The 12940-nt window shown below is 35.7% G+C and overlaps 2 protein-coding genes across 4 annotated transcripts in view; one reads left to right on the plus strand and one right to left on the minus strand.

Moving 5' to 3' along the window:
• mier1b (mesoderm induction early response 1b, transcriptional regulator) overlaps nucleotides 1-12940 on the plus strand; it is a 136666-nt gene that overhangs the window by 48530 nt on the left and 75196 nt on the right. The window contains exons 5-9 of the mRNA XM_052608762.1: nucleotides 10434-10560; nucleotides 10666-10730; nucleotides 10817-10889; nucleotides 11311-11462; nucleotides 11584-11665. Of these exons, the coding sequence (XP_052464722.1) occupies nucleotides 10434-10560; nucleotides 10666-10730; nucleotides 10817-10889; nucleotides 11311-11462; nucleotides 11584-11665 (499 nt within the window). The remainder of the gene's footprint in view (nucleotides 1-10433; nucleotides 10561-10665; nucleotides 10731-10816; nucleotides 10890-11310; nucleotides 11463-11583; nucleotides 11666-12940) is intronic.
• The window catches only part of LOC128021605 (uncharacterized), a 232326-nt gene continuing 224435 nt past the window's right edge, over nucleotides 5050-12940 (minus strand). The window contains exon 3 of one of the 3 annotated variants that reach the window (XM_052608924.1): nucleotides 5050-5698. The gene's annotated coding sequence lies outside the window, so the exon portion shown is untranslated. Of the gene's footprint in view, nucleotides 5800-12940 lie in introns of all 3 variants that reach the window. The other 2 variants (XM_052608921.1, XM_052608915.1) reach the window with 2 other exon arrangements.

A 12940-nucleotide genomic window follows, 5' to 3' on the forward strand; every position in this document is an offset into this window, starting at 1 on the left:
ACAGTTTGTCCAACCTATCAGGGCTAAAAGATAAATATAATTGAATATCATCAGCATAACAATGGTATGATATTTCCCCAAAACTACCAATTATCTTCCCAAGAGGAAGCATATACAGGCTGAACAGCAGAGGGCCAAGCACAGAACCCTGGGGCACACCACAAGACAAAGGAGCAGAGTCTGACATATATGTTCCTACGGACACAGAGAAACTCCTGTCTGAAAGATAGGAGGAAAACCAATCCAGAGCTGATCCAGTAATGCCCACAGTTGTTTTCAGTCTATCAATCATAGTGCAGTGATCCACGGTATCAAACGCCGCACTAAGATCTAATAGAACCAGCACAGAGCATTTACCCCCATCAGCAGCCATCAAAATGTCATTTGAAACCCTAAGGAGGGCAGTCTCAGTTGAATGATTTTTACGAAAACCAGACTGAAACTTATCAAGGATTTTATGGGAATCCAAAACATTATTTAGCTGCTTCGCAACAACCTTTTCTAAAATTTTAGAAAGAAAGGGCAACTTAGAAATAGGCCTGTAGTTTTTAAATGAAGCTGCATCAAGATTATTCTTTTTCAAGATAGGCTGAACAACAGCATGCTTAAAGGAGCTAGGAACCTGGCCCAACTGAAGAGATAGGTTTAAAATTGAAACCAAACATGGGCCCAGATGATTTATGGATTTTAAAAGTAAAGTAGTAGGTAAAATATCAACAGGGCTTTGAGATGGTCTCATCGAGCCCACTAATTCCATGATGTCATTCAGGGTAATAGGGCAGAAAGAGTCCAATATTGAAGGTCTATGATCTTTAACTATATGATGGTTAGCTGATGGAACCAAGCCTGCCCTGACAGCTCTAACCTTGTCCATAAAATGAAACAAAAAGTGATTGCAGTCAACATTTGCAAACACAGGGACAATACATGCAGCAGGAGAAACAATGTTGTTAATAGTTTCAAAGAGAGCTTTTGGATTCTTTTTACAGGCAGAAATCAGATTAGTAAAATAAGAGGCTCTAGCCTCTTTAATCATTTTGTGTAAGTCCCTATAGAGCTCTTTAAGATACAATCGGTGAACTTGTAGCTGAGTCGCTTTCCATAAGCGCTCAGTTCTCCGACAAACATGCCTTAAGCTACGAATGGCGTCATTAATCCACGGTGATGTATTGACAGATGAAATTTCTCTAGTTTTAAAAGGTGCCACTTTGTCCAACAACACAGTACAGTGATCATTAAAAGCTGCTGCGAGTGACAATGGGGCTCATTTACATCTCATTTCGATAAGCCATACCCCCTGCATAGCAACGACAGACACAACGGGAAAAATCGGACCGCATACTATTAATAATAAAGGAGAATGTGCATTGTAAATGTCAGTACTTTATCTTTTTTGACTTTTATAAAAATGATTTAGGGGCTGAAATATGAGTTTTATCTCTTTAATCTTTCGAATGTGGCCATCATTTTTAATGTTATTATTTTAATGTTTATGTAAACAAAAAGTACATATTGATGCTAATTTTATTTGTTTATAGATTGTTTATAAGCATCCGGCTTGTCAAAGAAGTACTTCAAAGCATTTTCCGTGTAACGGCCACAATTCAGCTCGTCTGCGTTAATCTTTGCGGCGTACATCTCCATTGAATTTTGATATTAGCTACAGCCGGCCAGAGCGCTACATACTAAGTAGCCACGCTTCCCTCGGAGGGTGGGGGAAATAACAAAAGAAACAAAAGCCGGCTTATCCAGTATGGAAATACAGACAGACAATGAAACGCCCCTACTGCGTGCTAGAATCTCCGACAAACTAGCTGATTTCAACCTCAAAATCTACGCTTTTAAATATACCAATACTGCTATCTCAAACACGGAGAGGTTTCTTTGTGATATCAACTAACAGATTCTGCAAAAAAATGAAAATCACCAATAAAAAAAAAAAAAAAAACGCTTCTTTCTCATTTTGCTCGAAAGTTGTGCTGCCGACTTGTGTTGCTGGTTTCCGTGACGGGTCACATTTGTAATTTCACAGTATTTTCACCTCCTAAATTAATAATCTTTAAAGTCACAATTCTATAATGGTCAAAATTACTCAGGCCAATGGTATTTAAAAAATTAATCTAATTAATTAGAGGCTTTGTAATTAATTAATCGCAGATAAATATTTGACCTGGGAACAGTGAGAAGTAATTTTTTTTTTCACATGGATTTATAGTATACCATTGAATAATGACTGAATACATAAGCTTAAGCGACAAAATATTGTTTATTTTTGTTCAACCAAGTCTAGCAGACCAGTGCAATTTTTGCCATGAAGTGTAGCAATAGCATATTTAGAAACAATTTAGAAATAGTACATTTCAGAAATTCAGGTAGCTTATAGGTGCTGGAACCTTCTGTAAAATGTTTTTTTAAGTAAAACACAATACTGTCAATTACATTCAGAACATTGGAAACACTGACTATTAGAAAACATCTCTCTGTTGCTTCAGAGGCCATAACATACTAAGTCCAACTCTCAATAACCTTGGGCAAAACAATAACGAGTTCAACATAAACTGTTGCACCAACAAAATAATACATAGTTCAACATAAAGTGTAAAGTCCACGCTAGCTGCTATATGTTTTGCGTTGAGGTGATATTTGAGACTTGATGTGCTGCGGTGATATGCGAACGCTAGTTGGTGCTCCAGTATAAATCGGTCCGCCGAAACTCATCCAGTGAGAAACGTTCCGCGGTGCAAAAATAAGTTATTAAAAATGCGGGAATTTTTTTTTCTGTAATTAATTAATCAATCAATCAATCACCTTTATATAGTGCTTTAAACAAAATACATTGCGTCAAAGCACTGAACAACATTCATTTGGAAAACAGTCTCAATAATGCAAAATGATAGTTAAAGGCAGTTCATCATTGAATTCAGTTATGTCATCTCTGTTCAGTTGAAATAGTGTCTGTTTTTATTTGCAATCAAGTCAATGATATCGCTGTAGATTAAGTTATATGAAGAATTAATCTTGTTAACGCATTATTTTTTGTGTAATTAATTAATCTCAATTAACTCAATTTTTTATTTTTTTTTTATTTTTTTTATATATAATTGCAACCTACATAAATCGTGTTTAATCTTAATTTCTTTAAGATTAAACACGTATTTTCTACAAGAATAAACAAGATAACATATTATTAATTAATAAAAATAATTTAAGCAATTAAAACCTTTTTTTTAAACTTGAATTGAAATACTATTAAACTAACTTTAACTTTAAATTCTCAAGGAGTTTATAAGTAAAACATTTTTAAAATGTCACAGTGCATGTTAAATAGCCTAAATGAACTTGTGTTAACAATATAATTAGAACTAATGATATAATTCGATTTTTTTTAAATGAACAATTCCTGTATTAAATGGGACAGCAACCTTTATATCAAACATTTTTAAATAAAAAAAACCTGGATAGCCTAGGCTTTGTTCTGAAATATAAGATAATTATAAATACTGTTAACCCAGAATAATAAATTTTGATGGATTAATCGCCTATTTTCATTTGCTGCATGTTTTATTTTTTATTTTTTAAACACACTAACAAATAAATTAAGTTTGTCAGAGGAAAAAAAATATAGGTCGTGTATAGGTTGCATTTTAACGGATTCGTCACCTATTTTCTGTTTGCTGCATGTTTTGATTTTTAAATGCTAAAAAATAAATCAGAAGTTGTGAGAGGAAAAAATATAAGTCATGTATAAGTTGCATTATATTACATTCAGAAATAATAACGACTGGCCTAATAATGTTATAATGTACCAACAGGATATTTTTAGTTCTCTTCACTTTACAACAAATCCTTTAAATTTAACAAATTTATCAGAACAAAACAAGAATTAAAAATGTATATAATTCTAATGGATAAATATAATTGCAGTATACAATAATATAGGCTTAGCAAAAACACATAATAATAATAATTTAAAGCTAAGGTGGGCTTTAGGTAAAATAGGCTTTGTAGTTCACGTGTGTTTCAGTATTGATGGAAAAAAATCATAATTAACAAAAATGAGACTCCTGCAAATATTTTTCTGAGACTATGTCTATACCCCCCACCCCCCAAATATAAGAAAATATATTTCCCAATAGTATTGAAGGCTTCTACAAACTATTTAGTCAGTAAACATACCACTGCATAGTTTTTTTCAATTATAAAACACTAGACAGAAACTTAGACATCATATAAGTAATTTATTTTATCACTAGAAAAATACAATAAGAATAATTTGAGTAAGAAAAATAAAAAAAAGATCTAACTTTGTTTGCCAATTACAGAAAATCCTGAGATTGTCAGAAATGCAGTATTTACAATGAATTACGATGCAAACAAGTGCTGATGTCCACTTTTACAGATGGTAATAACACACATGTGCCATAAAGTAAATAATCCACTCTCTCTATTCATATAGACGCGTTCACTTTGATAGCCGTGATCATACAGTAATAGCGAGCTGATTTGGGCTGATTTGCACTCAAACAGATGGTAATGACATGGATACATTCACATTCAACAAAAAACACACTCTCACATATATAAAAACTGTCGAAAAATAAAAGAAACAAAGACAAAGGCGATCGCTGTAAGTTACGCCTCCATCAACTGACAGGTGCGTCAGAGCGCGTCACCAGCCCTCAGGAAGGAGCACCAAATTCAAATAAACTATCTTTCGCCTATCTTTCATTCATTCTTTTTTTCCGTTGGATCACCTCATTCTATTTGTGACACTGTATGCTGCAAAACCATGCCATGTTTTTACTACCAAGACGCAGTTTCCGACCGTGAGTTCCATAAAGGACGCAAACATTTCTGTCGCTGAAGAACTGAAAGTAAACAAAGGAATTATGATCCATATTACAACCTTATTGCTTCGTTGGACTAAACGTGCTTCATGATGTCGTTCAGTGGACCCTTACGGTTAACTAAACCGGGATTTACAGCTGTGGATTTGTTTATGACTCGTTATTACGACGGATGTGGTATGTACAGCGTTTCTAATGTTCATGTTTTTTATGTGTACTGCTTACACAAATCAATCAATCAATCAATAACCTTTATTTATATAGTGCTTTAAACAAAATACATTGCGTCAAAGCACTGAACAACATTCATTTGGAAAACAGTGTCTCAATAATGCAAAATGATAGTTTAAGGCAGTTCATCATTGAATTCAGTTATGTCATCTCTGTTCAGTTTAAATAGTGTCTGTACATTTATTTGCAATCAAGTCAACGATATCGCTGTAGATGAAGTGACCCCAACTAAGCAAGCCAGAGGTGACAGCGGCAAGGAACCGAAACTCCATCGGTGACAGAATGGAGAAAAAAACCTTGGGAGAAACCAGGCTCAGTTGGGGGGCCAGTTCTCCTCTGACCAGACGAAAACAGTAGTTCAATTCCAGGCTGCAACAAAGTCAGATTGTGCAGAAGAATCATCTGTTTCCTGTGGTCTTGCCCTGGTGCTCCTCTGAGACAAGGTCTTTACAGGGGATCTGTATCTGGGGCTCTAGTTGTCCTGGTCTCCGCTGTCTTTCAGGGCAGTAGAGGTCCTTTCTAGGTGCTGATCCACCATCTGGTCTGGATACGTACTGGATCCGGGCGACTGCAGTGACCCTCTGATCTGGATACAGACTGGATCTGGTGGCTACGGTGACCTCGGAATAAGACAGAAACAGACAAATATTAGCGTAGATGCCATTCTTCTAATGATGTAGAAAGTACGGTGTTATGTGAAGTGTTTCCGGTTCCAGTTTACCTAATTAATGCAGCCTAAAAATCCTTTAACGGATTTGGATATTAAAAGCATATTAGTATGTTATGTGTATGCCATGTTAAAGAGATGGGTCTTTAATCTAGATTTAAACTGCAAGAGTGTGTCTGCCTCCCGAACAATGTTAGGTAGGTTATTCCAGAGTTTAGGCGCCAAATAGGAAAAGGATCTGCCGCCCGCAGTTGATTTTGATATTCTAGGTATTATCAAATTGCCTGAGTTTTGAGAACGTAGCGGACATAGAGGAGTATAATGTAAAAGGAGCTCATTCAAATACTGAGGTGCTAAACCATTCAGGGCTTTATAAGTAATAAGCAATATTTTAAAATCTATACGATGTTTGATAGGGAGCCAGTGCAGTGTGGACAGGACCGGGCTAATATGGTCATACTTCCTGGTTCTAGTAAGAACTCTTGCTGCTGCATTTTGGACTAGCTGTAGTTTGTTTACCAAGCGTGCAGAACAACCACCCAATAAAGCATTACAATAGTCTAACCTTGAAGTCATAAATGCATGGATTAACATTTCTGCATTTGACATTGAGAGCATAGGCCGTAATTTAGATATATTTTTGAGATGGAAAAATGCAGTTTTACAAATGGAAACGTGGCTTTCTAAGGAAAGATTGCGATCAAGTAGCACACCTAGGTTCCTAACTGATGACGAAGAATTGACAGAGCAACCATCAAGTCTTAGACAGTGTTCTAGGTTATTACAAGCAGAGTTTTTAGGCCCTATGATTAACACCTCTGTTTTTTCTGAATTTAGCAGTAAGAAATTACTCGTCATCCAATTTTTTATATCGACTATGCATTCCATTAGTTTTTCAAATTGGTGTGTTTCACCGGGCTGCGAGGAAATATAGAGCTGAGTATCATCAGCATAACAGTGAAAGCTAACACCATGTTTCCTGATGATATCTCCCAAGGGTAACATATAAAGCGTGAAGAGTAGCGGCCCTAGTACTGAGCCTTGAGGTACTCCATACTGCACTTGTGATCGATATGATACATCTTCATTCACTGCTACGAACTGATGGCGGTCATATAAGTACGATTTAAACCATGCTAATGCACTTCCACTGATGCCAACAAAGTGTTCAAGTCTATGCAATAGAATGTTGTGGTCAATTGTGTCAAACGCAGCACTAAGATCCAATAAAACTAATAGAGAGATACATCCACGATCAGATGATAAGAGCAGATCATTTGTAACTCTAAGGAGAGCAGTCTCAGTACTATGATACGGTCTAAATCCTGACTGGAAATCCTCGCATATACCATTTTTCTCTAAGAAGGAATATAATTGTGAGGATACCACCTTTTCTAGTATCTTGGACAGAAAAGGGAGATTTGAGATTGGTCTATAATTAACAAGTTCTCTGGGGTCAAGTTGTGGTTTTTTTATGAGAGGCTTAATAACAGCCAGTTTGAAGGTTTTGGGGACATATCCTAATGACAATGAGGAATTAATAATAGTCAGAAGAGGACCTATGACTTCTGGAAGCACCTCTTTTAGGAGCTTAGATGGTATAGGGTCTAACATACATGTTGTTGGTTTAGATGATTTAACAAGTTTATACAATTCTTCCTCTCCTATAGTAGAGAATGAGTGGAACTGTTCCTCAGGGGGTCTATAGTGCACTGTCTGATTTGATACTGTAGCTGACGGCTGAATGGTTGCAATTTTATCTCTAATAGTATCGATTTTAGAAGTAAAGTAGTTCATAAAGTCATTACTGTTGTGGTGTTGGGAAATGTCAACACTTGTTGAGGCTTTATTTTTCGTTAATTTAGCCACTGTATTGAATAAATACCTGGGGTTATGTTTGTTTTCTTCTAAAAGAGAAGAAAAGTAATCAGATCTAGCAGTTTTTAATGCTTTTCTATAGGATATGCTACTTTCCCGCCAAGCAATACGAAATACCTCTAGTTTTGTTTTCCTCCAGCTGCGCTCCATTTTTCGGGCTGCTCTCTTTAGGGTGCGAGTATGCAGCCTAACTATTTCCCTGCATTTATCACATGTGAATCCCTCATCAGCGACAGAGATAGATAAACTGTACATGTGGCAAGAGGTGCAAATAACGATAGTAGGCGAAGCCATTACTCACCAGGCTTGATGAAATATTCTTACTGCGGTTGTTTGATGAACTTGTGAAAAACTGGAGCGAGAGAGAGGAGAGGAGAAAAGAAAACGCTAATGACAAGCTAACGGGTGCTAACGCTTTGCAGGTGTACTGCAGTCACGGAAGAGTGAACGATCAAAGTTAATCTGATAAGATTGATCTATAATATCAGAAATATGGTGTGAATTAAGTTATATTTTACAACTTAAAAAACAAACAAACAAACAAACAGACAGTGATAGTAAGAAAGATTATAGAGAAAAAATATAAAATAAAAACAGCTACACGGAGCTATGATTAGCTACAGAAGGCCAACAGGAAGTAGAGAAAACACTGTCCAACAGCAACACCAACAGGCAGCAAATACAGTCTTTATAAGCTTTCCATTAAAAAACAGCGATCTGTCGTCGATGCTTGAGGCTTAAATCTTTATAATGATACATAGTTTGTCAAGATTAAATTTGTCCCGTTTCATTTAATCTATTCATAAACTCTGACACGTGCGGGTTGAGTGGCTTTGAGGACGAGGGGGTCGGGTGCAGGCTAAGAGGTTAAACCAAGAATGAACCGAAATGAAATGAATACATTTAGCTATATATATATATATATATATATATATATATATATATATATATATATATATATATATATATATATATAAGCTAAATGTTATATTTATTTACTGTTTAATAACAATAGCATGCATATGATCCTTTGTGTAAAGGTCTTCTTTTAATTTTTGATGAGTAGCCTAATACTATCCTACATTGTGAAATTAACTCATTGTACATTTTTTTATGTTTTTTTTTTTTAAATGTTACAATGTTATATCATAATGTTGTTGTTCTTCTTCCTCCTTTTATCTCATTTTACAATTACATTTAATCCATCCCTTTGCGACACCTGGCGGTAGTTTCGCGAATGATTTTAACACACGACTGAATTGCAGTTACCGCCGTGGCACCGATAATGCCCATTTAGGCTGTCTACCTACTGTAGCAATGAGATGCAGCCTTGATCTGACGCAAGAAACATGTCATTTGTAATTTTAACAAGTGCTTCATAAGTTATAAGAAAGATTTTAAAATCTACAATGTTTAATAGGGAGCCAGTGCAGTTTTGACCGGGCTAGAATGGTCATACTTCCTCATTTTTAGACCTCTAGCTGCTGCATTTTGGACCACTTGGAGTTTGTTTATTAAGCGTGCAGAACAACCACCCAATAAAGGATTACAATAATCTAACCTTGAGGTCATGAATGCATTAATTAACGTTTCTGCATTTGACATTGAGAGGATATTCGTAATTTAGTTTTTATCATTTTTGAGATGGAAAAATGCAGTTTTACAAATGCTAGAAACGTGGCTTCCAAAAGAAAGATTACTATCAAATACCACACCTAGGTTCCTAACTGATGATGCAGAATTGACAGCACAGAAATCAAGTCTTAGTGTTCTTGGTTATTACATGCAGAGGTTTTATGTCAGATAATTAACACCTCTGTTGTATCAAAATGTAGCAGTAGGAAATGACTTCCTCATCCAGTTTTTTTATATCGACTATGCATTCTGTTAGTTTTTCCAAATCTGGTCTCTTTGGATTAGGTGCATCATGCTGAGTCGAATGATACCCAATTTTTCTATTTCAACCATTTTGTTGTAAAAGCTGCATTTTACGAATGCATTGACATATCGTTATGAAATTTGGTTAGGGTCATCATCACGGTGCCCTGAAAGAGCCTGACATTTTTTGAGCCAGCACCACCTAGTGGTAAAATCAAATATTCACATGCTTATAACTTTGGGTGTGTTTAACTTATTTTCACACGAGACAACTTTTTATACTCCTGAATCCTTGCCAAGTCCAGCGATACCAAACATGCCATGTTTTGGCCTATGGTTTATGCAACACTGCATTTTAGCGCCTAACCCCTGAACTGTCACTGCTGGACGCCTAAGTATACTTCACTTTATTACATTAATTGTTTTTCATCTAACCATAACAAAAATCATAAGTACAACCTCTAGTAATATGATTTATTTCACGTTTGATCAATAGGTGCTATTATCAAATCGATGTGGTGTGTTTTGTATGAGTTGACAATTGCACACACAAAGTTTAGTTTAGCATTGCAGAGATACAGCCTCAAGTGTCATTTTGGCATCAGTCTTCAAATTCATTGCTGTGGTATGCATGTTATGCAAGATGTTATGATTAAATTTTGTTGAAAATCAGAAACAGACTAGGAGGAGTTTTTAAAGAAAATGAAAATGGCGGATAGCAAGTTTGGCTGACTATGGCAAGGTTTCGTAATGGTACACTAATGCATATGTAAAATAAAGCATTTTATATCATAATACTCTTTTGTAGTCGATGGCAATTTCCTACGGTGGTTTTGTTTCAGTCAGAGTAGCAGTTTATTTATTTATACAAGATATTGGCAAATGTTTTCTAAAACTGTGTTTAAAGGTGTGGTTTTTTTGTTTGTTTTCAGGACGATGAAGCAAAGGTATCCACAGGAATGGTAAATGAGAGCTACTCCACTGATAGTCGAATTAGTGCAGTGACATCCTCTAAAACAGCTGAACTCATACGTTCACAGAACCTTGGCTACTTTCAGAGTAAGAGACAGACAAGCTCCACTTGGTACTGCTCACTGCATTTTATTTAGTGTTTCTCACCCCATGTAAGTTTGCTTAAGCACTGTCTTGACTTTTAATTTTTAGATAATAAAGTAGATGAAGAGTCAGAGGAGGATGATGACTATATTCCCTCTGAAGACTGGAAAAAAGTAAACACTTTCATCTTTATAGTTTTCTCTATGCCTTTTGTGTGTAATTTCCCATGAAATGTTTGACGCGGGTATGTTCTTAACAGGAAATTATGGTTGGCTCCATGTATCAGGCTGAAACACCATCTGGACTGTGTAAATACAAAGACAAAGAGAAAGGTAGATTTGACTTATATTGATCAATTAAAAAACAGTTTGGTAGAATTATACTGCACCACGGGAAAATAAATGTGCAGTTGCATCTTTTCAAACATGTAGATTAAGCTTTTTTGTAGTAGTAGCAGTAGTATTACATTGGGTTACAAAAACAGTTAGGACCAATAATTATTTTTAAAGGAAACACTGACTGTAAATATTTTAACCGAAAAGTTGCTGGCACTAATGAAATGGGAACTTTATCAGTCTTAGTATGATGTAATTTTTAAAACTCTTCAATTATTATATGTTGTTTAAATTGCATGACTAATTCTAATCATTAAATGTTTTTGATTCCACATATGGAAATGGTTTAAATTTTTGGAGGCATCAATACATTATTCTCTTGTGGTATGTTTTAAATCTGTGACTCCGTCATTCACAGTCTATGAAAACAATGACCAGCTGCTGTGGAATCCTGAAATTCTTACTGAAAACACTGTGGTTGAGTATCTGACAGAAGCATGTCAACGGACGGGAGAGGAGACTGGAGTAGACGCTATTCCAGAAGGATCACACATCAAAGACAATGAGCAGGTACAGTACTAAACAACTGCCTCTAAGATTTTATAATAATAATAATAGTTTAATCATTTTATTTGTAATCAAATGCTGAACTGTGACTTAATACCCAATACAAATTGTTTACTCCCCTCAGGCATTATATGAGTTGGTGAAATGTAATTTCGATACTGCTGAAGCTTTGCGAAGATTAAGATTTAACGTTAAAGCAGCCCGAGGTGAGCCTTACAAAGTTGGTTAAATGGCTTTTTTCTTTGTCTTTCATCATAAAGTTTGAGGTAATAGAAAACATTCAGATAATGCAAACAACAGGCTGACATTGTTTCTGTCATTTTATAAGTAGTGTTTATTTCATAACAACAGAACTGTCATCTTGTTCTGTCATCCTTACTGTCATTTTGTTCTGTCATCTTAACTGTTCTCGTGTCATCTTGTTCGGTCATCTGAACTGTCTTCTCATTCTGTCATCCTAACTTTTGTTCTGTTCTGTTGTTCTTACTGTCATTTTATTCTGTCATCTTTACTGTCATCTTGTTTTGTCATCATAACCTTCATCATCGCAGTAAAGTAGTTTCACATTTCCTATTCGACTAGACTGCTTTAGGGACCATCTGTAAATTTACATTACCGTATAAAACGAAGTATAGCCAGATAGCAAAATGCACTTGGGCCAGTTCCGATAAGATTCTCACATGCCTGAGACTTACCACTGAGGCCGGATACCTGTGTACTCACTGCCCGACTCTAAAGTGCACAGTGTGCTGGATGTGGCCCAGATTCATTTTTAATATCTACTTTACGCATAGGTGTAATTTGCAGTGGTGGGACGTATGGGACATGTCCCTAACACTTTTTTAAAAAGTAATTTAAAAATATATTGTGGAAGGTATTAAAAGGAAAACAAGATCACCAAATCATCCTACATAATCTAATTAGGTTGATAGAACAAAAAACATTTGACTCATTACTCATGCATAACTCGTGCAGTGCAATAACAACGTGATTTGCAGCTGTCGCACTTTTTGTAATGCCATTATGGCATTTAATAAAAAATAAAATAAAATGAAGCACTTCCTTGTGCTAAGTAGGCTTCCCCTCTAATAAATATTTTTCTAGTCAACTAGTCGCAAATTATATTAAATTGTGTAATATAATAATATATTAACTATACTTTTGGATAATATATAGGCAGGTGTATTAGGCTAGAGCCTATTCAGCTCTCAAGCTTAAGCATAAAGCAATTGCCTCAAAGTACCGGCAAAGTAAGTGGTTATGAATGTGTTGGGGGAAAATAAAGATATTTTAATTATTTATTAATAAACTAGTGCTTTCTGTGTCAGTGTCGGGTGCAAAGATGAGTTTGCAGACACTGACTCACCCTTTGGTGTAAGCTGGTACCACCGTACCCTGTTTGTTGACTAAGGTACAGAGGCATGAACTTGAGCTTGTTGTTCGGGTGTTGTACTCATGGCTGGCTGCTGGAGTTCCCGTGA

This window comes from Carassius gibelio, chromosome A2 (genome assembly GCF_023724105.1).
Source record: "Carassius gibelio isolate Cgi1373 ecotype wild population from Czech Republic chromosome A2, carGib1.2-hapl.c, whole genome shotgun sequence".
In the NCBI taxonomy this organism is placed as follows: domain Eukaryota; kingdom Metazoa; phylum Chordata; class Actinopteri; order Cypriniformes; family Cyprinidae; genus Carassius; species Carassius gibelio.